Genomic DNA, 19,440 nt, shown 5'->3' on the forward strand with positions numbered 1-19,440 from the left:
TTGTATTGCTTGTCGACAAAGTACAAAATCACAAACAAAAGCGGAACAGAACAATAGGCTTTCAGACAATATGAAATCCTCAAACATCATAGCCGCGTTACTGCCACTTATGTGCGCTAGTGCATCAAATGCCTACCTAGTTCAAAAAGTACTCGATTTCAATGGTGTACACAAACGGCCTCATGCCGTCACTGTGGGTACCCTCAACCTCGAGAAAAGAGACACAGCCCCAGCATTTCAATCGCTGCAAGACGAGTGGTCAGCAGAAGTTACGAGCCAAGATGCAGCAAGATTCGAAAAGTCATCCGTCATTGCAGAGCTTTGCAAAAAAGGTGACCACAATATCGAGACGGCGAACCAATTATTTGAACTACAACGCGAGTGCAAAACAGTAATGGGCACAATACACATCAATGATTTCGTGGACCCCGTTATAGACCTTGGTGCTTTACAAAGTATTATTGGTGATTTCGTTATTGAAAACTTGCCAGAGGTTGTTAGGATCCAAGGCCAGAACTTGGTGAGTGTCGGGGGCACGCTCAAAATCAACGGGCTCACTTCTTTAACTAGCATTCACCTCCCTGCGCTTCATCATTTTAACGCTCTTGAGTGCACGGTTGCACCAACTTTGACATCTTTAACATTGGCACCCAATATTAGCCATGCTAAAAGGGTTACAATTTCCGACACGTCTTTAGTCGAAATTAATATGCTCGAAAACAGTGAGGATCTTGAGTTATTAAACATTAATAACAACAGATATATGGAGCACCTGAGAGCTAGTGTTAAAAGGGTTCATGAACAGTTGAGTATCTCGTCTAACTCAAGGGAGTTGCAGGTTGATTTTCCTGATCTCCAGTGGGCAAATAATGTCACTGTGAGAGACGTATTGGCTGCAAGTTTCCCCAGATTGACAAGCGTTAACCATTCCTTGGAAATGATCGAAAATGACTTTGATTCCTTCGAGGTGCCCCTGTTGGAATCAGTGGGTGGAACATTGGGTGTTATCTTGAACTCCAAACTAAATCATGTTGATTTCGGAAACGTCAGCGTAATCCATGGTGGATTGATGATAGCCAACAATAGTAACATTGCCAAAATAAACTTTTTACCAGAATTAAAGGAAATTGGAGGAGCAATCCACTTCATCGGTAATTTCCAGGAGACTGAGTTCCCTAAATTAAGACTAGTTAGAGGGAGCGCTCTGCTTCAGAGCACATCAAGCACTTTCGATTGCGCGAAGTGGACAACACCAAGCGGAGGAAACTCTATAATAAGAGGTGGCAGAATCGCGTGCACGGCTGGCCAAAGGCGTAAGACTGCCCGCGTCAACCAAGATGGTAAACTCTTAGAACACCAAGAGACGCAATTTGACTCCCCGGCAGAGACCCAAAAGGAGACAAACCTTGGATCTTCTATAATAGACAAAACAAGCCTATCCGCCTTTGCCTGGTCTCTTTCTTTTGGATGGATCGCAGCTCTTATTTGTTTGGTTGCAACCTACTGATAACATAAACAGTAGCAAGTGTTCTTTATTTCATCATCTCAGCAAATAACCATCGTCATCTCTTTGAAAGTTCAATGGAAGGCAGCCCAGTGATGGGACACTTGCTATCATCCTCCTGAGCTCAGCCAGCTAAGTAATGTTTAGATAATAAGATGTCCAAAATGAATTTGAGCTATAATTTCGATTATAAAGCGCGAGGACTCGAGTACAGTGGTGAGAATAAACTTTTACTGACCTGCGTATCCACGAACTTCAGCATATGGTTCCGCCGTGGAAGATAAAGCGCTTCGATACAACGACAAAGGAAGGATCCGAAAGGGATAATAAAAGTTAAACCGACCCGCTGATCAACCTTTGAAAGTTGTCTCTCTCAAGCACCGCTAAATCTGTGGTTCAGAAAGGCATTCGCCAATGACGGAACCTAAGAACTTTCATCTCCCAACTGACCATGAGCCCACCATTCACTTAAACACGGACGGGAATTACGTGAAGAAAGTACGTCAAGAAGATTCAAGAAGCTATAATAGGTCAGAAACAGAAGCGGCAAGGAAGCCAAGAAAAAAACGAAAAACGTACAGCTGTGAGGTGTGTCGAAAATTCAAGACGCGTTGCGACTTCGAGCCCCTGGTCGGTAGATGTCACCGCTGCAGCGTACTGAAGATTCAATGCTCGCTCACAAAAGAGCGCGAGGAAGAGATATTAGCTGCAATAGAGACGTCTTCCAGCGTTGCACTTCCAACGTCAGGTGTAAGCAGCAGTGAAGTGTCATCCAAAGACTCCTTGGTCTCCCACCCAGTGGCTACAACCCTCAACAATCGTCTCAACAAATTAGAATCTAACTTGAACCGGCTGAACAGTAAGCTTGATCTGCTCGTGCTACTTGCCCAGGGCTCGAACTCTGCCGCAGCCAACAGCGTCAGCAACTTAGCTGGTGACAGAAAGGCTGGCTCTGCTGTTGGCATCGCTGATCTCAGCACTAATCGTGGTGATTTACTCGGTAGCAAGCCTTTGCATAATAGGCTAGATGACTCAGACGACCAGCTGACAGACGAAGCAGTTTCAGCTTTCAAAGATTTTTCACCACCTCCACCGAGACCCCCTCAGCGACTTGACCTGAACGGCCTAAAGCTTCAAGAACCTCCGCTAAAGCTCATAAGCGATATTGACGAGCGTTTGTTTCCTACTAAGGTTGAATCAGAGAGGGATAGGATAGCGAAGACGCAACGGCCGTTCGTTGTAGCTCGAGTGAATTTTCTGAAGTTCTTTGATCAACACGAACAACTCTGTCTAGACCTATCAAGAGACTTCTTAGTTAAGTCCCACTTCTGGATTATACCAGGTGGAATAAAAGAGATTGATCGATCATATGTGGAAAAGCATCTGTTTATAAGCAGCGTGTTTGCCATCATTGCGATGGGATTCGATGAGAACAACAAATATGAAGAAGAACAAGAGATTATGTATCCGTTAGTTGAACGCTTACTTACCAATACGCTGACGATGTTCGAAAAGCTGACAGATCATGACATAGAGGCAATACTTTATTGCAGTATGTTTAATGTGTCAAGGAAATCCAAAAGGCACAGGCAGATGAAACTAAACTCTTTAGTGCTGACAAACTTTGCAATCAGCAGCCTCCTCAACATCATAGATTTTCATAAAATTAAGGAAAGGGTCCTTTCAGATAAATACGATTCTCTTGACTTGTATCATCTGAGGATCCTAAACTCCTTAACGGCGTGTCGCTTGCAATATTCAATAGGGTACGGAAACTTCATGATGTCAGACGATTTATTGAAGGATTTCAATAATTTGACGGCAAGATTTCCACAGGCCACTTTTGGGGACGATATCAAGATCAGCGAGATAAATCTGAGCGAAATCGTGAATAACATTTTCTTGAATTTCAAAACCTATTTCAAGGAGTTTACGATCAGTTTCAAGAATTGTCTTCACAACAATCAATTTGCATTGGGCAGCCAAGAAAATTTGAACAACGGTGTGGGAAGCTCTAATGATACCTTGGCGTTCCCAGAGTTGGAATATTGGCTCAAAAACTGGGACGAACTTCTATCCAAAGATGGCGGTGGCGTCTTATTATTCGCGTTCAACTACTACTACATCATGATCTGCCGGTCTTTCCTGACCGAGTTTTACGAAGAATACCATAGTGACTTGCATTACTTCAAATGTATTTTGAAGACCATGAAAAACTACTGCTTTCAATTGTTGGACGGATTTCTTAAGCTGCCATCTTCTCTGATAAAGGGAGCGCCAGTAATAACTGTTCATCAATTAGTTTATGCGTGCCTTACCTTGTGCGACTTTTTGCACTTCTTTGATGCTTCAGAAAGGCAACAAATACTTAATCTGTGCACAAAAATATATTGGCATTTGCATACAATAGGCGAAAAGCTCAATGAAGCAACCGAAAATGTGGGAAAAATCATAAATTCTCTTATTGACACCGGCAAGAAGAAAGTCCATGTCGGCAGTGATCCATTTTCATTGACCGAGAAACCAAAGCATGCTCGGAAAGCTCATTCCATCTTGAAAAAGCATACAGTATCCGATAGCCAAAATTCTCCCCACAGCGTTGAGTCTTCAAGCTCCCATAACAGCGGCATAGAGAGTGCCACTGGCGCGGGTTTTAACATGCCTGACGTAGGTCAATTCAATTCTTTTGAAGACTTCTTTCAAGACTTTTTCGAGAATCTTAAGCCCACAACCCAAAACATATTCTCATCCATGAACCAAACACCCAAATAGTCCCCAGTGCTCTTTGCTTTCTTATGGCAGCATTTAGTGCTTGAAAATATCATAGGGAAACTGATTTTTAATATAGTGGTAGATTTCTGGAGGGACTGATGCAGACACATCTTTATTTGGATCGTACAAGGTCTTTCTCAAACTTGAGGATGAAACATGGGAAAAAAACTCATTACCTTTTTCAACAACAACTTTGGAATGCCAGGACTTTGGAATGTTTGGCTCATAGACTCCCTTCGCGATGTCTCCTGGATACTGTAGTTGCTGCTGAACGGCTGTCTCACCATCTCTAGTCAAACAAAAAAATTCTGTCTCGCTCATAAAGTCCCTCAGGGCATCTGCTACCGATAGCGGCGCGTAGTACTTTGAGTCGAAAACTCTAACAATAGTATCAAATCCAACTAGATAGCTTATCTTGGGGCTGTGGCCCAGTTCTTTGCTTATTGCAGTCGACTTTTCGAAGAACTTGGCGTACTTTGTAATACCCACAGAAACAGGAAGGGAGTTTTTGCTCAGCAGGTCAGCCATGATACACATCATATCCATTCTCTTGTCTAACGACGCTGGTTTGATTTCTTTATCCGCATTGTTTATCGACAAAAGGAGAATGACCTGCAAGTCAGTGCTCCCATAGTATTTCACTGCTCTTTCTACTAGCGTGTAATGGCCCATATGAGGAGGGTTGAACGAGGAATCCAGAACCAACACTCTACGACATTTGTCCAGATGTCTCTGCCCATGGAAAATTTCAAACGCTGAAATGCTTTCCTGAAATCTCTTCAGAATCTGCAAGCACTTTCCTCCTTCCGGCGATCTATAAAGCATGTTTTAACCTCAAACTTCTCGAGGGTACGATACGTTGTGTATATAACAATAATAATTTCTCTACAATTCATCACGTCTCCTGATGTCAACTAGAGTAGTTTCGAAAAAGAGATCGGCGTTTGGAGGAATGACGCCTCCAGCACCCCTGGAACCGTAACCTAACTGGCTTGGAATTCTCAGCTCACGCCTCTCTCCAATGCACATGTCAAGAATACCTTGATCCCAACCCTTGATAACTTGCCCGGCACCCAGTTCAAATTTAATAGGAACGCCTCTCCCATATGAAGAGTCGAATACTTCTTCAGACCCAAGCAGAGAGCCGGAATAATGGACTGAGACAAGGTCTCCTTTGGAAGCCTTGATCGTACACTCGCTCGCCGGAACTTCTTCAATCGTTTTTATTTCCAGCTCTGTCAAGCTCCCAGCCATTGAAATAGACGAAAGTGACGATAGAGACAAAAAGCATAGCAGGTTTTTGAAGAGCATAATAAAAGTCCGAGTAACGTTGGTTTTTAATATAACTCTACACAGTGTTGTATGCCTGCGAACTCCGATTTTTAGTTGTTCACACAGGAAATTGTTGGCCGGTCAGCAATCACAAGTAACGTCGAACTAAGTTCGTTAAACATCAGTATAACTAATCCTTTACTAGCCATTTCAACTTCAGCTTTTTGGTGTCGACTAGAGGCCTTAAGAAGAAGCATATCAGCAACAGGCCTATAACGGTTGCCATGAGCTTGCCTTTTTCAAAGCTCGGGCTGAGTTTGTCGAATTGCGATGAGGGAAACACTCTTGTACAAAATAAATCGTGGCCAAGGGTGCAGACCAGTGTGGTAGACTCGAGATCTGTCGGGATCGAAAGCAGGTGCGAGTCAGGGCCCGTTAGTAAAACGCGATTATGGGTGAGGACAGCTTGGTCATTTATAGGAATAGCGCTCAGGTAAGGCATAACCATGAACTCTTTCTTGTCATCTGCGCTTAGTTGTGATTCTTCAACTCTGCGTGCACTCAAAATGAATTTTGGTAAAATGGTCACTTGCCCGTTTTCTAGCTCTAAAATGATAGACTTTGTTGTTATACCCAGTTTCGTCTTCGTCAAACCAATGTTTTTGATCACCTCAGGATACAAATAAGCCTTTTGGATAAATTGTGGCCTTTGAATGTTTTCTAAAGCGTTAACCTCTGTCAAAGGTTCAGAAACCCTCTCATTTGCAACCAAGGATTCGTAAAGTTCAATAACAGCTATCTTTTGCTCTGGCACAGGTTTCGTGCTAAAGTAAGTGTACACACACCAGTGTTCTCCAAACACAAGGTTGATGGGGAAATTGAAGTCCACCTCATCCTCGTGGAATGAAGTGTGAAGCAATTCGCCGCTTACCGTATCAATGATGCGTATCGTAAGTACATTTTCTTCGTTCTTTGTGGCATAGGCCGCCAGGTGAGGATACAAATATTTGTAAAGCACTGTTCTGTTTCCTAAAACAATACCCAAGTTAGCAACATGCTCTTCGCCTCTTGAGGAAAAAGCAACAATTTCTTCTTGCTCATCAACCTTCGTCTTCCAAGTCTCCGTAATTGCCTCATTCTGGTAAATGAATGCATTAAGTTCCTTGCTGTTATGGTCTAGCAGATATAAATCTTGGGTGATAGGATTGAGAGGATTTTCCAATAAAAAGCGTCCGCCTCCCGGTCTTTTGAAAAGAAAGGCGCCGTTCTCAGATATCTTTTCTACTGAGTGAACTGGTGCCATGTTCGTATTTGTTAATAAGTATGGCTCCGTCTCAATTCTTGTGATATCGAAAGTCAAAGAAGGGCCTGATTTCGTAAAAATAACGACTTCAGTGTCAGATCTCAGTGCTTCGATATTCAAAATGTCTTTAAGACCTGATTCGTAATTCCAAAGTTGCCTCCCGTCTCGCACATCCAAGACTGCAATTTTGCCCTCTTCTGTTGCAACAATCAAGTATTTTAAGAGGCCAAAGCTGACATCCTTCTGGTGTAGAGTAGCCTCATCTTCATCCTCTAAGAACTCCTTAACTATAGCACCCACAGAGAACTTTTTCTCTAATAAGTAATTCTTTAGTCTGTTAAGAGTCTGTTTCACCCTAAATTGGTAAGCTTCCAGCACGTTCATTGAACCTTCCTGGGAAAGCTCGGTGAACATTTGTGCAAGATTTGGATCGGCAGATGAAACGTATGTGTATGCTCTTATGTTAGCAAGCGATTCATCCCTCGTCCAGGTTTGCGTAGAAGTTAAGTCAGAGACACTGGTGAAAGTGTACTTACCGCCAACCGTGGAATACATGAGGTCGAGAGTATTTTCCTTATCACTCCGAAAATACTTAATCCCCTTGAAATCCTGTGGCATGTCAATGCTGAAGATTTGGAGATCGGTGTCATGGTCCATTATTTTGATCTTCCCATCTTCGAAACGGATGGTGGATAAGTCAGGGTTGCATGACGACGAGAACTCGGTTGGTGGATGATCAAGACTGAAGCCATTCATTGAGTCCACAGCGTTTATTGAGCCATCTTCGAGCTTCAAGAAAAGATCGTTGTGTTCTATCATGGCGTCAGCAACTCGATAGCCAAGCGGCAGCCTTTCCAGAAGTTCGCCACTGGTTTTGTTGAGCCACGATATCATTGTGCCATTATTGAAAGTGGATAGTACTAACAGCTGATCGTTGGACTCCGTGGCAGATGCTGGAAGGACGCACTGGTATGGTCCAACGTTGCTCAGTTGCCAGTCAATGTGGTAGGCTTCATCACTGAAAATAGCTTCCACAAAAAGCCCCTTGATCACAACAAGCAATGTTATGCCGATGAAGCTCCTGAACGCACCAAGCATGATGGGACACAGTGTAAAGACCAGCAAACGAGGTTGTTTTAATGATGCTAAAGAATTTCTATCTACACGTAAATAAATGGTCCACACATTGAAGCTTAAAGCCATGGAGTCACATGATACGGAATGGGCTCCCCGACAGCTCTCACAACCTTAAAGTACCTAGTAATTTGGTTTAGGATCATTTGAATCATCCTCAGAGGAATGGTCTATACTAGAATCTCCGGTGGCATCATCTGCCATCAAAACAGTAGGCAAGAATTTGATACTTAGTGAAGTCTCTAAGGCCAAATCCAGCCATGGATTGAAGGCAGACCAAGTTTCGTCAAGATCTATGTCTTCGGAGCTTTGAATGTTCGGATCCAGCAGAATACCTTTCAATGAACTTTGACGTTGACCAGAAACTACCGGCATACTCTGCCTAGGTGCTGATTCCATCAAATTACCGATTTTCTTACGTGAGCTTCGGTTCTTTTGTATCAGTTCTTCTAGCTCTGCTGTTCCATGTGATAGGGGCCTACCCAGCAATTGCGAGGCAGCATCATTATTGCGCCCATTCCTAATGAAATCCGTCATCTCTAGATGGTATTCTAGCCTGTCGAGGTATTCAGTAAATGACATAGGTTTGTACTCGATTGGGCCAAACCACGACGTGAACCAGCTATCTGCTTCCAGAGTTGCGCGCGCAAAAGCAACACTTTGTTTGACCTCGGGGCTGCTCAGCGGTAAAACCGCTCCGTTTGAAGCATCTTTGACCTTGAACTTTGTTGGGTCAATCCCTTCGTGGTAATATTTGATAATGTTGTTGAAGAATTGCTTCTCCCGCACCGAGCGTGCCTCCTCGTACCAAGGGTCATACTTTAGAATCTGCAATCTACAGGCCTCGAGCAGGGATTGACTGAGGAGCAAAGTGCCACCAACTAAATACAGGGATTTTCTCAATGCGATGAATTTTGTAGAGCGCAAAAATCCCCAAAGGTTTGAGCCCCTTCTGCTGAATGAATTTGTACTCCCGAATGCCGTAGGCCCATGTTCTGACACATACATGCTCCCTCTAGTGACCGAGAACCTGTTCAAACTAGGTATTTTAGAGATCTCTCGTTTTACAATGCTTGAACCAATGCTTCTTGATCTCCTAAGGCAGAGCAGCCCAAATACGGTTTGAATACCAACAAGTGTCCATAACCCCTCCCGGTTATCAGAAGCTGGAACTAGCGGTCCCCAGAAACGTAATCCCAGGCTTGGTCTGGGATAAAACTTAATAAGCGCTCCATCGTTTGGCTTGTCTGGTGCCTCTTTTTGGGCCAACGCTGGAGCGTTCGGTGCCTTGGATCCGTCGGGTGGCGAATACAAGCCCATTAGAGAGCAAATAAAGCGAAGCGGTGATCCGTAATGTAAGGAACTCACCAATGGATTCGTTATATTAAAAATACTAAAAAGCATCCTATGCTTTTTCACGGAACATAAATGAAAGCTCTGCAATTCTTGTGAAAACATCGAATCCAACGATTTTTGGCTAAAAGCTATGAACTGTATATATTTTGGAGTCAAAACCTATAACGCATGAGTGCGCCTATAATTCGTCGTGTTCAACGCTCTCTTCTTCAATAGCTTCAGCTTCTTCATCGGCTTCCTTAGCTTCCTGAGCCTTCTTGCTTTCCAAGATGGCAGTACCATTGATTTCGTGGTGACCGTTCTCTTGGATGAAGTTCATGAGAGACTCCATATCTCTGGCACCCTGGTAGACAACAGGAGTTGACTTATTTCCAGCAGGGTATAGAATCAAAGTAGGGTAGCCCTCAAGGTCGACGTTAACGTCGTTCAAAGTTGCGTCAACGTTGGCGACTAGGACCTTGTCTTGAGCGTCTTTGTCAGTGACGTAGACATTGGCCAACTCCTCGTAAACAGGGGCCAGCCTTTTGCAGTGTCCACACCATGGGGCGTAGTACTTGACCAGAACATCCCTAGTCTCGTCGTTGATAATGTCTTCGTGAGTCTTACCCACAATTCTGAACACGCTAGATTCTTGCTTCTCAGGGATCTCTTCAGACTTAATGATTGGCTCCACTTTTCCGGAAATAAAGCTCTTAATGAACTTCGCAATATCCTTTGTCTTCAGTTCCAATGGCTTGGTTAGGGAAGAAAATTCCTCCTCAGAAAGTTGTGGCAAACCATATTTCAAGTTGGACACAGTGTCATGAATGACAAACAGAGGGAACTGCTCCTTCATGTTTAAATTCTGAGCGTGTCTACCAAAGGCAGAGGCGTCTAAGCCAACGAAGTTGATCTTACCTCTGTGTTCCTTACCTAGCTTAGAGAAGAAGTCCTCATAAGAAGCGCGCTCCTCAGGGCTGGTGTAGAAGAAGTAAGCCAAAGGCACATTGGAGTCCATGTAAGATTGAAACGTTTCACCGTTAATGTCGCCAAAGTAAGGCTTTGTCTCGACCTGAACCCAGTCGACCAAGTGGGAGATAGATGCGTTCTTGCCCTCGAAAACAATAGGAGCATCTTGCTTTGGCAAGTAGACGGAGAGTTTTTGTTTGGCATCAGAACCGTTGTATTGGACGAATGTAAAGTCGTCTCTGAACAATTCTGCTAGTTCGTGGAAAGTCTCGTTCAAGCCCTCAACACCACCATCGACAATCACAGCTCCACTTGACTCAGCCAAGAGGTCTTTGAAGTCATCAGCAGCTTCCTCGCCCTCCAGAATACTGACTGGTGGCAGCGATTGGCTGATCATGTATGATACAATGGCACTTGCAGTTCTTCCACCTTGGTAATCAGATGGGGCATCGACTTGGTGGTTTCTGAACACCTTGATGGTTGGGTATCCCCTGATCCCATGCTCCATACATAGTTCCTCTTCCGTTGTACAGTCAACTTGAGCCAGAGGAATGTTTTTGCTCTCTAGGGTGGCTGCAGCCTCAACATAGTGAGGTGCTAGGGTCTTACAGTGCCCGCACCATGGTGCATAGAACTCGGCCAATACCAAGGGATGTTCTTTAATAAAGTCTGCGAAATTCTCGGATGTCAATTTGACGACCGCGCTGCCTTCAGGGGCCGTGGCCTCCTGCTGAGCATTACCGAGGGCAGCTGCCAGAGCAGAAATCCCTAGAAACAAATTCCTGGACAATTGCATCAGTATTTTGATTCTTATTGTGTTAAAATTACAGTCAGTGATGGTAAGTTAAGTGGCGAAGGGTTACAATTTATAATGCGCCAGTTCCTGAAAAAAAACACGTAGCTGTAACTTTCGTACATGGAGATATACATTCGCGTTCACGCGAAGCGGCGAATTCGGAGGTGAAAAATGTGCAAAGTACAGCGAGTAGATGTTAGAGGGAGGCGGAGAACCCAGTAAAAATTAGGCGCGCACCAAATATCTACGATTTCAACAAGCGTTGAGTTAGTGTTATCGAAAACTCAGCAATATAGATCATGCTATACGAATATATTTCAATCTGAGCACGCAAGGTAATTAGTTCACTGATGGCGGCACTTTTTCAGCGCGCTGTACGATGAAGATGATCTATCGTTTATGAGCTATTGACCCAGTTAGCCGTTCGAAGAGTTTAAAGGAACTGCACCATTATTATTCCTGCGTGGCTTACAATCACTTCGTGGTATCTTGGTTCTTCACTGGCGGGGGCGGTGGCGGAGTTGAAGAGCTTTTAGTCGAAAACGCGGGACTGGGGTCCTTTCCCTCTTGGAAGTAGTCTTGAATAGAAGTTGCTGCTGCTACCTTGTGATGCTTTTGCTTACGCTTATGCGTAGGGTTGGGCACAATAAACTGAGAAGTCGAGGTTGGCTGTATGTCCGTAGAAGGTTGAGGAATTCCGATGTTAGAGGATCCGGCGGGCACAAACGACTGGTCTGACATAGGCGCGTCCGCAAAGGAAGCTTCCACGGCGGAAGCGGGTTCTTGCCTGAAAGGTGCAGGTATTCTGTGTAAGAAGCCATAACCCATGTTGCAGCCGAGCCGGCCATCGTGACCCACGTGAACAGTAACAGGCCTGATGCAGTCGCTGACAGCGTTGAACACGTACAGCACCAAGTCCTGGCCGGCATGTGATCTTAGAATGTCTTGAAGTAAGGTCTCACCACCCGTTGCAAGCAAGCCTTCTTGGCAGCCCACAACGTAGTCCTCCTGCGGAACGAACCCCGCCTGAGCTGCAGGCCCCGTGGGATCTGAAAGCTCGAGAACGTGGTAGGTGTAAGTAGCGGCAGTCAACGGCGTCCACTGGACTGCAAATCCTAGCGCGTCGAACTCCTGGAAAACAACGTCCCTGCTTCCGTCGAGGGGTACGTCTTCGACGTTCTTTTTGCGCTCCACGCGTATGTATTCATCTCTGTAGACGCCACCTTTCCCAGACCATAAGTTGAGCTTAACGCTTGACCCGCATGCGGCGTTCAAAAGCCTTGTGATGCTTCCAAAGTCTGGGTACAAGTACCCGTGCTGGTTCTGCGATAGGGGCAAAGGCTGGTCATCAATGCCTATGATGTAGTCGAAGAACGACTGAAGCTGCACCTGAGATTCATCGCAAGCCAACACTCGCAACCCATGGAGCAGCTCATTTGTATTATTACCTGGACTCAGTAGATTAGGGGGAACACTTTCGAAGTATGAGTCGAGCTGGGTTCCTGCGCCAATGGTGTCTGATACACTTTGCTCGAAAGTTCTCACTAGGTTCTTTGCAATTCTGAACATATTTAGCCCTGAGTAATTGAAAATATAATGCCAGGCACTGCTGAAGAACAGAAATAGATAAATTTCGCGCGTAGTATCACACGATTAATAGAGAACACTGTCACCCCTTAGCGCTTTGTTATATCCCAGCTCATGGCTCGCCAACGAAAGAACAATATAATAGTTTGTTTGATGTCGCTGAAGGGACCACGTGACGAAGATATTTCCTCCAAAGCCCCGGATTCAATCGACGCTTTTGCGACATAAAACTACTCCTTGAAGCAGGCAAACAGCTAGAAATCATAGCAATCAAGCCAAGAGAAGTTTAGCTTGGTATTTTTGCAATTGTAAGTTTAGCGGGTGTGCCAGGAACAAGTTTACACAGAGTGTCCCGGGACACGGCCGAGGCCGCGCTTCTTCCGCCAGCATTATACTCTAGTAATCTACCGAATCTGGGTAAAGGCGGAATACCTAGCTGAAGCTTAGAGCATTCAGAAACCCTAATATCCCTCAAAGTCGCAGCAGCAAGTGAAGCTGATTAAACCTTGCCCCACTGAATAACAATCTAAGAGCAACAGTCCGAGCTCCTGCCCATGACTTCCAGCTTCCGCGACTTGACTCCATTCATCAAGTGCTTGTCTACCGTCAATTTCCAATAGCCGCCATCGGCAGAAATAATGAGTACAAATGCACTCAGAAATTTCATTATCCCAAAAGTACAAATGTACTCTCGATCCTTTGAGTTTCTCAGACCTTATCCCCTAATCTAGCCATGGTAACAACGGATGCTTAGTTTGCAACAAGAGGCCCGTACGTCCAGAAATGTCGGGTGATGAAATTGTCAAGGAATATTGCCCGTGTTACCCAGATGTTCAGTTTTGACCAGAGGCGGTGCAAAGCAAAATAGGGGATAATATAAGTGGGCAACAGCAGCGGGTGAAATTAAAGAACCGTAGCAAAGGTGCAAGAGGTTATCATTGGGGAATTAAGAAAATCTCTAAGGCGATAATAGCAGTTTATTGCAACATAAACACGAATAATAGCTTATGTCGTTCGACAAAGTACACCAGGAGAAACAACGCAGGCTTTCAAAGGCTGTCGAGGAAGTGTGCGACGAACTCACGCTCACCTCGGAAAAGATCTGCGAGCTCACTCACTTCTTCATCGAGTCCATGGAAAAGGGATTGGGCGAGTCCAAGGAGGATGCATCTTACCGCGGGCTGCCAATGATCCCAACTTATGTCACCGGGAAACCCAACGGGACCGAAAGTGGAGTTCTGCTTGCTGCAGACCTTGGGGGTACGAACTTCAGAATCTGCTCGGTAGACTTGCAGGGAAACCACAAGTTTGCGCTGCAGCAGATGAAGAGTAAAATCCCAGACGAATTTTTGGAAGACGACACGGTGACTAGTGATGACCTTTTTGGATATCTTGCCCGCAGGACGCTTGCTTTTGTCAAGAAGTATCACCCGGAATACTTACAGAACAAGGAGGAACTTAAGCTCGGCTTCACGTTCTCGTACCCTGTTGACCAAAAATCTCTCGCGTCTGGCACACTGATCCGCTGGACGAAGGGCTTCAAAATCAAAGATACGCTAGGCAAGGATGTGGTACAGCTATACCAAGAAAGCCTTGAGGAACAAGGCCTCTCAATGGTCCGCGTGGTAGCGCTGGCTAATGATACTGTGGGCACGTTCCTTTCACACTGCTACTGCTCTGAAAACACTGGGTCGCTAACTTCTGGGGAGATTGTCGAACCTGTTATGGGATGTATTTTCGGCACAGGGACGAACGGCGCGTACATGGAGAAGATCGAAAACATAAAGAAGTTGCCCGAGGAGGTCAGACAGGAGTTGTTGCAATCTGGGAAGACACACATGTGCATTAATACCGAATGGGGCTCTTTCGACAACGACCTAAAGCACTTGCCTACTACCAAATACGACATTGACATCGACCAGAAGTTCTCGAGCAACCCAGGGTTCCACTTGTTCGAGAAACGTGTTTCTGGCATGTTTTTAGGCGAGATTCTCAGAAACGTCTTACTAGATCTTTTCAACAAGAGATTTATATTCACCCAATACACGGCTGAAGAAAAGCTTCCTCATAGGTTGAAGACTCCCTTTGAATTATCCTCGGAGGTCTTATCCCATATTGAAATTGACGATTCCTCGCAATTGCGCGAGACCGAGTTATCTTTACTACAAAGCATGAGATTACCCACCACTTACGATGAGCGTATCGCGATACAGAATCTCGTCCGCGCTATCTCGAGGAGGTCGGCTTACCTTGCTGCTGTTCCTATCGCGGCGATTCTGATGAAGACAGGCGCTCTAAACCAGAGATACCATGGCGAAGTTGAAATCGGTTGTGACGGCTCTGTGGTCGAATACTATCCTGGATTTAGATCCATGATAAGACATGCATTGGCGCTGAGCCCTATTGGCCCAGAAGGAGAGCGGAAAACACATCTATGCATAGCAAAAGATGGCTCAGGAGTCGGCGCCGCTCTATGCGCTTTAGTGGCATAAAAAAGGTAAGCCGAGGCATCAGCCAACATCAGTTTGTAAAAACAGTCTCCCCTACATAAAGCTCAAAAGAAAGACGTTCCCGAAGTATCTAAACATAGGTTTGAAGCATAGTGCAGCTCACTTAAATCACATTCCGAACGGTCCCACAAATAACATGCTCCGTCGGGCTCCTCCATACTCAAGCTTCCAAGAACTCCCAAGTCTATTATGCATCCAAATCAGACAGACTCCGTTTTCCCGTTAATAAAGTAAGCATAGTCACGTGATATAGTCATATAACTATAGTTCGATACAGGGGAGCTTTTGACTACCACCCCTACCAAACTTAACTAGAGAAACGAATCACATTGCGCTTCAGCGCTACACAATTTGAAAAGCATGCCCGTGGAATACCAATCCTCAGAAGAAAGAGAAAGAAGAGACTGTTTTTTCGTGCCGCCTTATTTCAAGGGAAAGAATTCCAGATGCTCATCAGCTGGCGCACCTGCGTGTACTTCATCCGCAATACAGAGCCTTCCCCAGGCTTCATTTGACAAAACACAGCTTACAAAGCTGTTAATCGATACCCTCCATGAGATGGGCTACACTGAGTCTGCTAAAACTCTTCAGAAAGAGAGTGGTGGCGTTAGAGTCGAGTCCGGTAGTGTGCAAAAACTATTCTCGGCTGTCAGGTTGGGCCAGTTCGAAGAAATAGATTTGCAAATGCTGGCAAATCTTCCACTTAAAAATAGAGCTCTCGGTACATTACCATTTCCCCAGAGCAACACACATTCCTTCCAAGCAGGACAGGAAAACTCCGAGAGCACGACTGGCAATGAAGACGAAGAAAACGCCATGAAAATTGATAACATCATCTCCAAAAATACCGACTGGTCTCGATTTTTCACTAATATGCAAAATGAGCATAAAATTCTAGAATCCGTGGTTCAGGAAATGGGTGACTTGGATGCGCCGGCGCTTTCCGGGCTTCTTGACATGATCGAAATTTTGGTTTTAATAAACAAGCAGGTTTTCTTGGAGCTGATGTTCGATCAACAGGAGTCGTCACTTGCAGTTCTCTTCCTTAGAACCGTCTTCAGAAAGTTTATCCAGCTTTGGGAGGTCATACTCATGTCTCAGGAGAGTACATACGCGTTGACTCCCGATGCATTACTGAAGCAAATGACAAGTGTCTTAACTAGTCCTCTCAATTTAGCTGAAATGTCGGACGTGTGGCCTGGGAGCGTGGAGCGAGCAAGACAGACATTAATAGATTCAATATCGAACTACGTGGATCCTAATGAACTAGTGCCTCGTGGAAGACTTCTCACGCTGCTCAGTCAGGCTATAAAATACCAAAGCTCGCAAAACTTATTGAACTTTGAGGACGAAGATGACGAAAACAGTTTCATCCAAGAAGGTGCAAGTACCTACAACTTGCTACAAGATAATGCTTCAAGTTCTAATCGTATCAATTTTCAGTTTGAGATACAGCTTTGCTTTTCGGTGGGTGAAATATGGTACCTAGAGTTTTCACCCGATGGCAAGTACTTGGCCGCAGCCTCAGCCGATTCATCGACCGATCAGAAAGTTCATATATATGATGTTGAAAACGAATTCCGCGTTTACAAAATACTTGGAGGTAATGACCAATGTGTCTTATATCTTTCATTCTCTCCAGATAGTCGGTACCTTGTATCATGCCCTTTCAACGAAGAAGCTAAGATTTATGACATTCACAAAAAGGGCGAACCTAGCGATATTAACTCGGAGTTTGACGATGATTCAGCACCTGCTGAGATAATTCAGCCGGAGGACTCTTTTTCATTATCAAGTGATGAAACTTCTGGAACTACCGCTGCCCCAAGAATCTGGTGTTGCAGCTGGTTTCATACAGAGAGAAATAAGGGTCGTTTTGCCCTTGGATCTCCAGACCGCGATGTCATAATTTATGATCTTGGCACAAAGTCCATAATCTCAAGGTTATCTCGAGTGACTAATGCAACAGCAGCCTCATCGCACGAGCAATTTCCGAGAGTCCATGATCTTAAAATAACTCCTGATGATAGGTATTTGATTCTAATGGCACACGAATTCTTTGTCGACGCCTATGACATATCGCAGCTTCCCCCAGTAGGGCGCCAAGGAGAGTTGCCTGCTGATTTATCAAGCTTTCATTTGTCTAGAGTATCTCGTTTGAACGTCGGTAAGCGAATGACCTGCCTGACAATTCCTCAAACAAAAAGCTCTGAAAGCGCGCTAAACTCACTAGTACTTATAAATGTTCAGCCGCACGAACTGCAATTGTGGGATTTCAAGGAGCAGATTCTTGTTCAGAAGTACTTCGGGCAGAGGCAGTTGCAGTTTATCATCAGGTCCTGTTTTGGGTATGAAAACAAAGTTATAGCTAGCGGGTCAGAGGATGGAAAAATATATGTTTGGGACAGAATTCATGGAAACATCGTAGGTGTCATCAATGGCCATACATCCGAGCGCGATCCACCACCAAATACTGCCAACACATTTGGAAGGAACTGTAACATTGTCGCATGGAATCCTGCCAACAAAAACATGTTTGCTTCTGGGGGCGACGATGGTAGCATCAAAATATGGAGCGTGGGCCATAGCTGATAGATGTGCGTATTTTAAATATATTTGAAGACTTTTGAGACTAATCATTTAATGTTTGAATATCCCCGAGTTCTCTAGCTTCTTTTTTCCCTCTCTCTATGTTCAACATGCCGAAAACTGGCAAAGAGATCAAAAGAAGGAAAAGTAGCAAGTAAAACGAGTATCTGATATTATGCGTTTTGTCGGTTATCAAACCTGCCAAAAAAGGCCCTAGAACCGAGGAGCCCTTGTCAGTGAGGCTAAAAAGGCTGAAAAATGTGGATTCTTTCCCGCTAGGGATTATCAAGCTGAAGATAGTTCGTGAAACTGCTGATAACCCTCCCATCGCAATGCCGTACCATATGGCCATCATATACATTTCACCTTTGTGCTTCAGCCCAACAGAGTCAAAGAAGAACCCAAGGGTGCCATAAAGCGGGATAACACTCGCCCAGCCTATGATAGACATCATCATGCGCTGCGGCGGCTGCTTGAGTTGATAGGATAACACTTGCGGAATGAGAAATGCGCCCGCAATGCCACTGAGAAGAGAAAGTATGCTAACCATAATGAGCCCGAGCGTCCCCATTTTTAGTTCAGTTTTCGCAAATAAAATGGCAGTTGAGTTGATGGTAGTTATTGAGTCAGAGATGATAAACCAACCCAACAAGAAAATCATAACGTCCCTCAGAAGTCTCGCATGTTTCAAAGCCTCATAGAGTGACTTCCAACCATAAGTGAGATATTTTGGAGATGGTCTTATTTGTAGCTGTTCGTCTTCAATTAGTGGTGGAATGATATCCTGAAGAAGCCACGTCAGGGGAAACTGCCATGCCAGCCACCATATCCCCACTAATAAGACTGCGACTTGGATATTATCATGAGCTTTGCTCATCCTCACCAAAAATATCGAACAGACCTGAACTATAAGCGCGCCAATATAACCCACACCAGAACCTCGTCCACTAGTTACCGACGTGACATCTTCAACAGTACTATTTTTGAAATGCGAGTTGTAGTCAATCAAATCACGGACGAACCCGGGAAGCAGGGAGTTACCAACCACGTTGACTACTCCGTAGCAGCAGTTTGCAAGGATGCTCAAGAGTGCTAACGAATAATATTGTGAAGACGAAAGCTGGCTTATCGCAATTGTTGAAAGGGCACCGCAAACACCAAAGGCAATCAGAACATTTTTCCTGAATTTCACAGAATTCCACATATCTACTAGGCCTGATATCGAAATCACTAGGACCGCTTGAAACAAGACGCTAGCGGAAAATGTGTAAAGCGCAAAGCTAGAAGTATCGATAAAGACGGAATTGTTGAGAAGGCCCAAAACGCACTTCTCATCTGAGCTACCGCACTTCACAGAATGATCCTTTACTAGCACACCATTTATCCGAGCGAATTGCTCTAACAACAGGGGTACATATGTCGAAACTGCAGACACAATAAAGGGTTCGCTTGAAAAGCAGTACAAGTACCATCCTCTAATGTTGTTAAGCGTTTTCACTTCGCGCTCCGGGCGGTTTTGGTCTTCCTCATCGGAGGTTACTGCTTGATAGCTCATTAACCCCTTATCTGTTTAGTAAGTAGGAAGATAAAGATAATCTTTTCAAGACGTTCAAAGTCATTGCTAAGAAAATCAAATATTCAAAAATGTCACTTTTTAGGCACTCGGAGG

The 19,440-nt window shown here is 44.6% G+C and overlaps 11 protein-coding genes across 11 annotated transcripts; 4 read left to right on the top strand and 7 right to left on the bottom strand.

Moving 5' to 3' along the window:
• Nucleotides 1-70: 70 nt before the first annotated feature.
• Nucleotides 71-1,507, top strand: KLTH0F00968g (KLTH0F00968p; the record flags this gene model as incomplete). The annotated part of the gene is made up of 1 exon (XM_002554205.1): nt 71-1,507. The coding sequence occupies one exon, from the start codon at nt 71-73 to the stop codon at nt 1,505-1,507; it is 1,437 nt and encodes a 478-aa protein (XP_002554251.1).
• Nucleotides 1,508-1,918: 411 nt separating this feature from the next.
• On the top strand, nt 1,919-4,276 carry URC2 (Urc2p; the record flags this gene model as incomplete). Its single annotated transcript, XM_002554206.1, has 1 exon — nt 1,919-4,276. The coding sequence occupies one exon, from the start codon at nt 1,919-1,921 to the stop codon at nt 4,274-4,276; it is 2,358 nt and encodes a 785-aa protein (XP_002554252.1).
• Nucleotides 4,277-4,309: 33 nt separating this feature from the next.
• POF1 (nicotinamide-nucleotide adenylyltransferase) lies at nt 4,310-5,101 on the bottom strand (the record flags this gene model as incomplete). The annotated part of the gene is made up of 1 exon (XM_002554207.1): nt 4,310-5,101. One exon carries the CDS (start codon nt 5,099-5,101, stop codon nt 4,310-4,312), a length of 792 nt encoding a protein of 263 aa, XP_002554253.1.
• A 60-nt stretch (nt 5,102-5,161) lies between these two features.
• On the bottom strand, nt 5,162-5,587 carry FPR2 (peptidylprolyl isomerase family protein FPR2; the record flags this gene model as incomplete). Its single annotated transcript, XM_002554208.1, has 1 exon — nt 5,162-5,587. The coding sequence occupies one exon, from the start codon at nt 5,585-5,587 to the stop codon at nt 5,162-5,164; it is 426 nt and encodes a 141-aa protein (XP_002554254.1).
• Nucleotides 5,588-5,738: 151 nt separating this feature from the next.
• EMC1 (Emc1p) lies at nt 5,739-8,054 on the bottom strand (the record flags this gene model as incomplete). Its single annotated transcript, XM_002554209.1, has 1 exon — nt 5,739-8,054. One exon carries the CDS (start codon nt 8,052-8,054, stop codon nt 5,739-5,741), a length of 2,316 nt encoding a protein of 771 aa, XP_002554255.1.
• A 54-nt stretch (nt 8,055-8,108) lies between these two features.
• Nucleotides 8,109-9,443, bottom strand: MGR1 (Mgr1p; the record flags this gene model as incomplete). Its single annotated transcript, XM_002554210.1, has 1 exon — nt 8,109-9,443. One exon carries the CDS (start codon nt 9,441-9,443, stop codon nt 8,109-8,111), a length of 1,335 nt encoding a protein of 444 aa, XP_002554256.1.
• A 76-nt stretch (nt 9,444-9,519) lies between these two features.
• On the bottom strand, nt 9,520-11,085 carry PDI1 (protein disulfide isomerase PDI1; the record flags this gene model as incomplete). Its single annotated transcript, XM_002554211.1, has 1 exon — nt 9,520-11,085. The coding sequence occupies one exon, from the start codon at nt 11,083-11,085 to the stop codon at nt 9,520-9,522; it is 1,566 nt and encodes a 521-aa protein (XP_002554257.1).
• Nucleotides 11,086-11,559: 474 nt separating this feature from the next.
• Nucleotides 11,560-12,654, bottom strand: GRH1 (Grh1p; the record flags this gene model as incomplete). Its single annotated transcript, XM_002554212.1, has 1 exon — nt 11,560-12,654. The coding sequence occupies one exon, from the start codon at nt 12,652-12,654 to the stop codon at nt 11,560-11,562; it is 1,095 nt and encodes a 364-aa protein (XP_002554258.1).
• Nucleotides 12,655-13,679: 1,025 nt separating this feature from the next.
• On the top strand, nt 13,680-15,164 carry GLK1 (glucokinase; the record flags this gene model as incomplete). Its single annotated transcript, XM_002554213.1, has 1 exon — nt 13,680-15,164. The coding sequence occupies one exon, from the start codon at nt 13,680-13,682 to the stop codon at nt 15,162-15,164; it is 1,485 nt and encodes a 494-aa protein (XP_002554259.1).
• Nucleotides 15,165-15,542: 378 nt separating this feature from the next.
• On the top strand, nt 15,543-17,774 carry GID7 (glucose-induced degradation complex subunit GID7; the record flags this gene model as incomplete). Its single annotated transcript, XM_002554214.1, has 1 exon — nt 15,543-17,774. The coding sequence occupies one exon, from the start codon at nt 15,543-15,545 to the stop codon at nt 17,772-17,774; it is 2,232 nt and encodes a 743-aa protein (XP_002554260.1).
• Nucleotides 17,775-17,814: 40 nt separating this feature from the next.
• ATG22 (Atg22p) lies at nt 17,815-19,326 on the bottom strand (the record flags this gene model as incomplete). The annotated part of the gene is made up of 1 exon (XM_002554215.1): nt 17,815-19,326. One exon carries the CDS (start codon nt 19,324-19,326, stop codon nt 17,815-17,817), a length of 1,512 nt encoding a protein of 503 aa, XP_002554261.1.
• Between the last annotated feature and the right edge of the window lie 114 nt (nt 19,327-19,440).

The sequence above is a fragment of the Lachancea thermotolerans genome, assembly GCF_000142805.1.
Source record: "Lachancea thermotolerans CBS 6340 chromosome F complete sequence".
NCBI lineage: Eukaryota > Fungi > Ascomycota > Saccharomycetes > Saccharomycetales > Saccharomycetaceae > Lachancea > Lachancea thermotolerans.